The sequence below is a fragment of the Micropterus dolomieu genome, linkage group LG10 (genome assembly GCF_021292245.1).
Source record: "Micropterus dolomieu isolate WLL.071019.BEF.003 ecotype Adirondacks linkage group LG10, ASM2129224v1, whole genome shotgun sequence".
In the NCBI taxonomy this organism is placed as follows: Eukaryota; Metazoa; Chordata; class Actinopteri; order Centrarchiformes; family Centrarchidae; genus Micropterus; species Micropterus dolomieu.
Genome location: NC_060159.1, coordinates 3,969,461 through 3,980,947, shown reverse-complemented (window position 1 = coordinate 3,980,947; position 11,487 = coordinate 3,969,461). Strand labels below are relative to the sequence as shown.

General features: G+C 41.5%; 1 protein-coding gene across 1 annotated transcript; it reads right to left on the bottom strand.

Moving 5' to 3' along the window:
• Positions 1-5,449: 5,449 nt before the first annotated feature.
• Positions 5,450-11,229, bottom strand: LOC123977649 (transcription factor 24-like). The gene is made up of 4 exons (XM_046060526.1): positions 10,428-11,229; positions 9,352-9,498; positions 8,006-8,170; positions 5,450-6,667 (listed from the first exon to the last, which is right to left on the bottom strand). The coding sequence occupies exons 1-4, from the start codon at positions 10,593-10,595 to the stop codon at positions 6,527-6,529; spliced, it is 621 nt and encodes a 206-aa protein (XP_045916482.1). The 5' UTR covers positions 10,596-11,229; the 3' UTR covers positions 5,450-6,526.
• Between the last annotated feature and the right edge of the window lie 258 nt (positions 11,230-11,487).

Sequence of the window (11,487 nt, the reverse complement as noted above, 5' to 3'; positions counted from 1 at the left end):
ATAAATAGTAAGGTCAAGCTAGGTACATGTATATTAAAAAGCTTTTAAGGAGCATTTGCAAGGTGAAACCGACGTGTTGAATTAAGAATTAAAAGTGAGCGCCAGCATGTTGAACCCGTGGAACAGGGCTGATTGTCTCATTTTGTTCACTATTATTTATGCCAGTATTTCAGAATTAATTTGCTATCAACATGTTGTTGTTTCAAATGAAATACTGTGTTTTCTTGTGCTTCACAAGTTGGGATATCTGGAAATGCAGGTCCTCAGTTTGAGAAACCGGGATCTTCCTCCTCAGTCAGTGGCTGTCTGATCCCACGGGGGAGTCTTATTGTGGCTCTTCTCCCTTTTCCCCACATGTTGGGTCAGACTGACTGTATTCCTGTTGGTTCCCTATATAGAATACACTCTCTCTGGACTCTGCCCCATTATGACCTTTGGCTGATGCTCTGGCTATCCAGTGGTTTCATGAGAATGTCATATAGCAAACACTTCAATTCTGTCTCTCCTCTATCTTGCTTATTTGCATTGAATTGAAATTATTTTGGAGTGTTCCTTTGTGTGCACTTGCCAGAAATTATTGTTAATTCCAGTGTTTCTGCAATGACCAGTCGGTTGTTCAGCTGATTAATGGTTGAAAACCATTAGAAGAAACATTAACTTTCAATGTGTGTTTGGAAAGAGGTAGCATTAGAAAAGCTATCTAGATAGCTTGTAAAGGTTACAAATAAGTAGTGTTTATGCATTCATAATGCACTGCTAACGTTTGATGTTTACAATACATGACAAGAGCTTGAGTTTTGCATGAAAAATAATAAGCCATTATGAACATCAGGGTGGTTTCTGTAACTAAAATAGCTTGAGAATATGGTCATGGACAGTGATGTCATTGCACAGTGAAGGTGTAACATGAACGTTGTTTAGGTCACACATAGAGGACTTTTAGTAAGTCTCATAAGCCATTCGGAGTGTGTTACAATCAAGTTGAAATGTGTTCTGCAGGGCTTCATAGAGACAAACTGCATTTTTTATTCTACATATTGAAAAAGGAAATCCTAACTCAAGCTCCATCAACTACTTTTTTCCAGTGCTTTCAACCACATCATACAGTCTTCCTCAGCAAAGGGAGTGTACACATTCATGGAGTTGACATGTTTGCTCTTGCTACTTACTAAAATGCCACACTGAGCGTTTCTTCCAGTGTGAAATAGTAAAATAATAGACCTTTTGCCATCAATGTAAACTCAATAAAAGAAAGAAAAAGTGAGTAAAAGAAGTCCTGGTTCAAGATTAGATTGTGTAGCCAAGCTTAATCTTTCAAGGGTAACATCACTTTAGAGAAATCTTACAGTTAAGTACAATTTTATCTCAGACTGATCATATATATGATTTATGAATAACATTTGCTTTGTTCAGCAGGACAGTCGGTTGACATAAACAAATTCATAATTTGTCTCCATCCATTTCCTCAGTTTTTTTCCTTGCCGCCCCTTTCACCTTCATCTCCCCCTCCATCGTTCCCCTGTCTTCTCCTTTCATTCTTTCTATATTTATTTTCTCCACTGTCCAGTTCTCTTTTCCTCTCCTCCACCCTCCTCTCTTCCTCTTCATCCTTTTCTCCGGTGATCCATTCCCTCGACGTCTACCCAGTTCCAGCAGAGGCCCGGCCAAAGCGGGGGGGGAGTGTGGCCTCAGAGCTCCATAAATCCAGCCTGTAATCAGTGTGTACCGGCCATAATGAGCAGGAGATAGTGAAAATATGTTGATTATCTCCCAACATGAGGGGATGAGGGGGCAGACAGTTTGGATACACGCTTTCTTGAAACCCTTCCAGTGGCATAAATAGCTGTCTTTACATGGAAGCATGGGCAAAAATACACACATACTCACTTTGGAGACATCCACAGGGCCTGTAGATAGAGATGCCCCGTTGAGTGCACCTGTGTCTGTTATGTACTGTATGTGTTACTGTAGCTACACTAAGCAGTGAAGCACTCATAAAATGGACTCTTCTGCTTAACCACAGTCATTTTCTTCCTGCAGACAAAGGTTATCTCATTATACATTTCATATAGAGCAAGTCTAGACTGTACGCTTTGTAATATTATTAACAAAGACCCAACAAGTCTTACCATGAGCACGCACTTGGCCACAGCAGCAAGGAAAACTCCCTTTAAACCCCATAATAATAACTTGCAGCGGTGGTCGAGCAGGAACACTGGGGCAGCAGCTTGCAACCACAGATCCAGATCCCACAGCTCTGGAGGCAGAAACACCTGCAGAGAGCGACAGAAGGAGAGAGGAGAGAGAAGTTGTCAAGTTAGTAACGAAAGCATACACATGGTGAAGGAGAGGAGGAGAGAGGAGCTCAGTGTATCATGGGAAGTCCCCCGGCAGTCTAGGCCTATAGCAGCATAACTAAGGGATGGTTCAGAGCCAGCCCCTGAGCCAGCTCTAACTATAAGCTTAATTAAAGAGGAAAGTCCTATGTCTACTCTTAAATGTGGAAAACTAGAAAAGGCAGACTTCTCTGAGGTAGTTAAATAGTAAAAATACTGAAGAAGTTAAAGTGGAAGTCAAAATACAGTTACTGAATGAATTTCAAATGGCAGTAAATGTGGAAGTACTGAAAATAGTTTGTGTAAGTGAAAGCACTGAATGAGGTTTCTGTGTCAATTTAAGTGTGTACACTGTGTGAAGTTAAGGAAGTATCAGATGAAGTAAAAGTGCTGAAAGAAGTTGAAATTGCAGAGGTGTAAGTGGTAAATAGAGCTGGATGTCCTCAATGACGCAAATATTTTAGAAATTGGTGCTCCATGATCTGAGAAAACAGGGAGAAAGGCCTTTTGGTTTTCCTGAAGGGATCCTGAAATATGTCTCAAGCACTCCCCAGTCCATATGTCGCCCAAAGCCTTGGTGTACCACCCAGCTGCTCCACTTCTGTTTCCACTGGAGTAACAACCAGTTGTCTCAGGCACGGGGCAGCTGTGCACCGCTATCCTCACGGGCTGGCAGTGCTTGACTCTCTGCGTCTTCCTCCTCCATAGGCCTTAGTTCCTTCGCACTGATTTGTGGCTCTCTCAATCTGACTGTCTATGGATACAAAAAAATGCAGAGCTACAATCTGTAGTTAGAACGACAGCCCTACACCTGGCAACATGCCGACAACTTTGAGGGAAGCGGTCAACCCCGCATTGTAATGGTACAAAGCTGGTCTCATTGACATTAGCCTCTCTTGCAGTTGCTTTACCAAACTGTCCTTCTGTAACCTCTGCCTTAGTATTCAGACTCCAGCAGCTCCAAATTAGTCATCACTACACACGGGAAATCGGGGGCAGCTGCCCCCCCGGACAGATTTATAGAGCTAGCCTTGAACGCTGGGCTGTTGCTTGTGGAGCTGAGCCCATCTTGTTCAAGGGGGAGATGTTTTCAGTTAGTCTGGGCTCTCATCTGTTGTAGGCTTCTCCTCTCCACCCTACAAACATATCTACATGACTTATTGGGATGGATTTCAGTGCTGAGCTCTCATTACACAATTACAGTGTAATCATACAGCAATGGAATATGATACTTAGTGAATTATGAGCTGAGATACAGAAACTACAAATTGTGAAAAACTTACATTAGAAACTTCTCTTCTCTAACGTCTCTTTTCAGTCAGTTAAAATTTGTACAATGAACTTGCTTCACCATTTACCTACTTATAAATATCAAGATATCTGTGCCGTTTGGTGGGTTTTTATGTATGCTGGGTGATTTCATGAAGCAAATGTAAAAGGGTTTGAACTCTTGAATCCAGGCATTTAGCCAAAGTAAGCAATCCCATATCACAGCAAAAAAAATGCCACACTGACAAAACATTAGACAAGAAAATAATTAATTTATGGTTTTCACGACTATTCAAAAACCAGAATATTATTTAAATAGGCATTAATTTGGACATTAGGCTTTTAATTATGTATCAGTCTTTGATCTAAAACAGTGCTATGCAACATCTGGGCTCTGTGGCATTTCTAATGCTGGTTAAAATTAGTATGACATTTTATCTCACTTTTGTTACGGGATGGCAAAGAGTGTTGGCTGCATGAAGTTATTATTCATCATGATCTATGATGGCTCTGTTTATTGCAGTTTGAATCACTGCCATGAACATTTAAAATTGACCATTTACTACGAATGAGATGAATTAGAATATAGTCAAGAAAGGATGGTTTAATAAGAGTTGAGTAAAAGCTGCCTGGGACACGCTCCTCACTGTAACACTGCCTTATCAAAAATCTCCATCAAATAATGGTCCTAGGAACTATTTAAAATATTCAGCTCTGGGTAGATTATGAAAACACATATTTTGAGCTCAAATCCACAAATGAATTCAAAGATTCACCTAAAGTATTGTACAAACGTTCCCCTAACCCAGTGGTTCTCAAACTTTTTCTGTCACACCCCATTTCAGAAGCCGAAGTTCATGCCCCCACACCCCAGCAAAAGTGGATTTAATTTTAATCAATCATTAACAATACTGGCGGTTGGAATAAACAAGATTCATGTTAGCAAAATAGCCTTGCTAGCATCAGAGCACTTTTATATGTCACCACATGAATCATATTCATGCAATTTTAGATCCGGTCTACGCCCCTCTACTGCCACCAAGGGGTCCTGACCCCTTGTTTGAGAACCACGGCCCTAACCTAACACAAATGCTGGTGAAATCTCTTCCCTGCTGAAAACACACGCTTTCTTGATCCTCCACCAGGAAATTATTGGTGTGGTTCATGTATTCTGTCTTATCACATGTGGTTTAATGTGTGTAGCAAAAACACCAAGAGCCCTAAAAAAACAGGATAGCAGAGCACAGGTGCTCCATCTGGACCAAGGACCAGGGTAACCCAGTGGCCTCTCTCAGATACACTGGCATCGAGCACATTAGATCTCTGAGAAGAGGAGGCCGTTTAAATGCCATCTTTCTCCAAACCAAAGGCTTTTATATTTTCACCCTCCAGACTCTCACACCTAGAGGTCTGAATCAAGAGTAGGAGATCAAACAACTTAACATCAAGACACAAGAGTTTTGTGAATAATCTGGATGCCTGAAAATTACGCCAAAGATGTGTTCATTCATTCAGAACTGCTGTTATAACCACACCCACACTATCAGTCCCTGTAGCAATACTGCAGGAATTTTATCTGAACGCAGTATTTGTTTGGAGATGTACAGTTACCTGCTGATGTTAAAATGTGGGCCGCCATAACTGGCAGAGATGTCTTATTGTCTGCTCATTAGAATAAAATTGAAATGATGTCAAGATAAAGTCGTTTTTATGAAGAAATAGAGCCTGAAATATGGTGGGGAGTAGTAACTCTGCCCACTGAGGTTTAACGCAACCACTGGGACTATTTCTGCATCTAAGATGTGTTTGTCAAATTTGAAGTAATAAGCAACAAACACAAGCTGTTATTGTAGACGCTGTTTTACTCAGAGTAAAGGGTTACATTCTGTGGCAGAGTTGTAATGAGAACTAAGTGGTCATTACTGCAGAGATATGAAGTGATCAGACAGCAGCTGTGTTCCCACAACAATTCCTCCCTCACTGCTCACATGTCTGTCTGTCCTTTCACTCCCACACACACACACACACACACACACACACACACACGTGCACACGCATGCACACACACACACACACACACATATACACTGTGACTTTATGCAATACCACAAACATCTAAATAAAAATGATTAGACCCTAACAAAGAAGGTTTTCTTCCATACAGTGAAAGCAACAGATGAAAAAATAAAAATAAAACAGCGTTTAAATCAAGATAATATGTTGCACACTGTTCCTCCATGTGGGGATGTTTTTAGTCAAGAGAAGAGGCTTTTTCATTTCCTCGTATTAAATCCGTTCCTGACGACCTGCTGTCTAATGCTCCAATCATTTTCAACAAGGGTGAATATAAACCTCTCTGTGCTGTGTGCATTAGTGAGTATCTGTACCTGTGGGTGTTTGTTTGTCTTAGTTTGACACTGATGACAGGCTTTTGCAGATGGACAAACTAAGAACAGGAAATGAAAAAAAGCTGTTTTCTGTTTAATTAGGACATGTAGCCAGATTTTGAATTAAAGAACGAAATGAAATAAACTCTAGGCAACTCGGCATTCAACATTTATTGACTTTCCCAGCAGCCAGAGCTAAAAATGGCCACTGTACTTGTAGTTGCAGGTTAATTTAAGCCCTGACCTTCATTATTAGATAAACCATGAACTGGAAGAAAGTTTTTTTTTTTTATCTCCATACAAAGTAAGAAAATGCTAACCTTGTTTTTTATTTTTGGATGGCTTTAAGTTAAGATTTTCTTCTGCTTTGCTAAAGTAAAACTTTGCTAACTAATAATTTGCTAATGACTGATCACTGTCTCCACACAAATCCCATTCACTTTGCTTTGATGTGTCCTTCGCTGTCGATAGTAGCTGCGTGGCTGGTTAACATTGTTGAAAGGAAATGGGGTGAAAGTTATGTCCCATGTTGTACTATGACTCTTTGTCTCCTTCCAAGGTGGGGGTCAGTGGGTGTGTCCCGTCCTGTCCCGGTGGAGGCATCTGATTGGCTGGGATTCCTGATAGCAGCTCTCCCATGCTGCCACAGTAGAGCAGGGAACGCATGGGCCACTTCTGTGGAGAGAGACAGCCCACTGGGTTAGTTCTTCCTGCTAATACGATCAGCATATGTCACCTCTCTTTCACTGTTTCAGGTTTAAGTCTCTCTTAACATTGTCCTCTGACTGTCCAGCTGCCATAATCCAGATGAAAACAGATAAAAGAGAGTGACACACTCATCTGAGTCTCCTACAACTACAGCGAGCTCAGCGCAATCAGCTTATCGAGCAGCAGCAAGCGCCTTACTGACTTTTGTCCCTTTTTCCCCTCTCAGGCTGCATACAGGCTCAGCCTTGTTGGTGAATGTTGTTGGATATGTATGAGGCTTGAAAGGAATACCTGTAGACACTACTCAGGGCTAAAGAAAATAGGCACTGCTAACTTCTTTTTCAGTGAATAATTGTATTTGATGTAACTAGAATTATTCTGATTATTTCTGCAGTCACGAGATATGTTAGCGTCGATCTTGCTAAGAGGGCACAAATGTATTTGCAATCTACATTAAGACATATGGAAATATTTTTCTAAACTACTTTTGACATACCAAACTTCTGTTCATCATCACTGTTACTCTCGGCAGTGGCTTTGCACTGGTCATGTATCGGTTGTTTATGGTTATTTTAATGAGATTTCTGGAGTGGGGCTGTATGAGTTACTTATCCTGTTATCCAGTTCACTGCTTAGCCTCCGTGCTCGTGCAACTCTCTGCTTCTATAAACTGGGGACATGCCGATTAACATCTACTGCAGGTAATAAATACACTGTTGATAGGCACCTCATACAACCCCTCTTCAAAAATCCCCAACTATCCCTTTAAGATAAGGAGATATTTTAGTTCTACTAAATTAAAGCAGCTCTGACCTTTAAGCTTCAATCTCTTAAACTGGTTTGGAAAGAGAAAACAGTGATTCGATTATATTTTCTGATTGACATGATGATCTTTGATGTCCTCTGACTTTGAAAGTTAGCCTACAGTGAGAGCACTGTGTTCAGTCCAGGACAACTCATGAACAGACTATATATCAGACTGGTAGCATATTTACATTATTACATTAACCATGAGGTTTTTCTTAAAGCGGCTGTCACCAATTATTAATAAATAGTAATGTTTTTAAAACCATTGCATGCAACTATTTAAATTGTGTTCTTATTCTATAACCATAACCTGACAGAGGGCAGGTTATGGTTATGATTACAGACACATGATGTGTGATTGTAAATGTTGAACCAATCCTTCTGACGTGGTCTGCCAAAGTGAGACAAGGGCCCTAGGCTTAGACTTTCTCACATGTATGCAACAGGTCATAATGCACTTACAGTGATGAGCAGTTAGCTGCTGGTTCCTACCCTCACCTTAACTGGATGCAGGTATCCACCCGGCTTGGAAGGCAGGGTGTGTTCAGCCAGCGTCCCTCCCTGGTCCAGGGTCTCCGTTAGGTAAGCTATGTAGTTAGTAGCCAGAACCAGAACATCCAGCTTGGACAGTTTGGTGTCTGGCGGGACTGAGGGCAGAGCAGCCTAAGGACAGAGGAGGGTGGACAACACACACAACACAAATATGCTTTTATGTTTCAAGTTTCATTCATTTGTCATTTCCACATACAGAGCATGTGGGAACGAAACATAAAAAGGTGCTAATAGAAATACACATGATGAAACAGTACAACATAGTCACCCAGACATACAGTGCACAAAACAGAACTACGACGGTGGACCTGTGGCGTGGTGGGACTACTGGGGGGACGTTTTTAGCATTTCAACACGATGAGCAGTGTCACAGTTAATGAGAATATTATGAAAATATCTAAATAAATAATGCTGTGCAAATGATCAATAATATCAATATACATAGTGCCTAACTAGTGACATCACTGGTCATTTTACATAGTATAAATAAATGGGGGCACTCCGGTGATGATAGTCCCGTATAAAGTGTCGGTGTAGAGAAATTGCAGAATCAGAATCAGAATCAGTTTTATTGCCAGGTATGTGTACACATACGAGGAATTTGACTCAGGATTGTACATTGCTCACGATGTGCTTACTCACACGAAAATAAAATAATAATATAATAAAATAAAATCAGACACAAACTAGAGTATACAACACTAATATACACACTATGAACAAAACAATATAGACATATTGACAAGCAGAGAGGTGTAGTCCAAGTGAGTTGTGTGTGTGTGTGTGTGTGTGTGTGTGCATATGTGATAGTATGTAGGAAGAAGTGGTGGTGTGTGGGGGAGTGTGTGGGCCTTATGTGGTGGGTAGCAGCAGGGTGTTTAGATGTCTGACAGCTCGGAGAAGGAGCTATCGCAGAATATAACATGAATAGATTAGATTAGTCTTTATTGTCTCTCTTAGGAGAAATGTGTCTTGGGCGTTCGACAGAGCAAAGTTAATGGAGCAGCACACAGGTACAGGAAACCTGCAGAGAGGCGGGAGCCATACTGATAAGTTGTCACCTCTCCTCTACAGCAAATAAGTAAGTAAATAAATTAATAAATGAAACAATAACTCAGTAGGCACATTTTTTGTATGCATGCAAATTCAATCACTCATTAAACTGAATTGAGCAGACAATGGGAAGAAAGCGGTGAGAAAAGAGAAATGCACAGGGAATGCTTCAGAGGTAATGAGGCAACAGCTTGTGTTCAGCGCTAACTCAATCAAGTGTCAGCGTATGTCTGGTGTACCTGCAGGCTGTGGAAGGCCTGTCGCAGGTTGCGTACACGGCTCCTCTCTCGTGCTGCGTTTTCTGGGGAGTGCTGACCCCTCAGTGTCCTGGACTGGACCGCAGACCCACATCCAGAACCAGAGCGTGACCTGGACCCACACACAGACTGCACTTGCAGCAGAGGACACGTTGAGACATGACAGTAAAATACAATAAAATAAAATGGATTGTTTTGCCCAAATGAGGCAGTTAGAAAATATTTAAGCAAACAGTTCAAGAACCTTTGGAGGAATTTTTCCAGGGTTACTGTACTTTGAGTCTGCACAATATTAGAATCCAGTGATTTGGGGAGCCACACTTTTTTTATTTAATTCTTTTATATATGAAAAATATCCTTTTACTTATTTTGATAAAATATCAATGTTAAATCTTATGTTACTTGGTTCATTCTTCATTCTAAAACACAACTTCCTATTGCAGTGTGTATTATTTGCATACAGTAAATTGCTGAAAGGTCCGATGTGAAAATCAATCGCTACTCAAGAGCATCAGTTATTGTTTCATTACTCTCTCATTACTGTTACTTTATACTTATGTATTGTTACTGCCCTTAGGGCAGAGCCAGTCATTTACAAGTACTACATTTATGGCACTGAGAAGAGATTTTTGAAATGATGTCAAAGATTATTAAGAAAGTAGATTATTGCGCTTCTAGCTATTTTTATGTGTTTCAGTGCTCAGAAATAATGCATGCCCTGACCGTATTTATGTTAAAGACAGACAAGGATAGAGAGGAGTACATTTTATTCAGCACGCCTCAGGACTGCTGCTAAGCATCTGAAATGTGCTTGAAGTGCACACATGTACCAGACACATGTTCTTAATGTTTCCATTAAATCCTTAATGAAAAAGGGAGATTCTTGTACTTTACTTGTTGGCACTCTCACTCATCTTCAGCTTTCCCTAATCACACTAGTAAGTTAGTGACAGGGAGCTTTGCCTTGTCTGATCACCAGAAATTTTAAACTTATGAAATCGTGACCGTGGAAGATAAAGGACTGATGCATCATCCATCGTCCATTAATTCAGACTCACCCACTTCCCTGGCTCGCGGCTGCTGCGTATGCTCTGCCCGTGTCCGTGCAGGGATGCTGAGCTGCCGGCTGCACTGAGCTGCTGCCTCTGTGGCTCAGCGGTGGAGCTGGAGACCAGTCGGTGATTCACTGCGACTGACATTAGACCCTCCAGAGGATTCACCGCCATCGATGCTCCCGTGTGATTGGTGAGGAACACTCTCCTGAAGACTTGAGAGCCTAATTCACTTTTGTTCAGTTTACTTTCTTTGGCTGGATGGAAGTTTGCTTTCGCGTGCTGGAGATTGTGAAAGTATCATCCACTAAGTTCTTTGGTAAATACACTACAGAACTCACAATCTGAGGTCATCTTTCCATCTAATCTGAAAGCATCTTAAAAGTTTAATGCAGATAAAAGTACTGGCTCAAGAACAGCTGAAATCACTCATTTGATCTCAAGAAAGGAAAAAACATTCAAATCTGTGAACTGTTTCTGTAGCTACAGAGGACCACTTCTTTCAAGCATCTCCAAGATCCTTTCCAGAGTTCTCCAGGCCTTTGTGGGACCCCGGTTCCACTTACACCCCTTAACAATTGGTGAAAACCCCACAATCACCAGCTACTTCCCTGCGCATCACCATCCATCCAGAGGATTCCTCCCAGTCTGACCCTCTCTCTCTCTCTGCCTCTCTCTCTGCTTGTTTCCTTATCGGGTGAGGTAATGCGGGGAACTTCATGAGGTCCTTATCTCAGCCGCCTGGTCGTCCTGATCCTCCCCTGGCTGTTTGACTGCCAAGAAGAGCAGGCAGGCAGTCAGGCCTGGAGGAGTGCAGCACTGGGAGGGTGTCCCGAGCCAGGGCACTGGGGGGCTTGGGAAACTAAAGAGCTCTGCTAACAACTGCACAGGGTACATTGGAAGCTCGGGGCAGTGCGACATAGAACATTATCAAGGAGAGGCGGAAGTGCATTTTGGTTTGTTGAGAACATTCAGGGCATCCCAGTATCTTAACAACCTCATTATGACAGAATGAAAAGAGAAAAGAAAACCAGATTCGCTTGTGCACATTTTGTGACCAACCCAT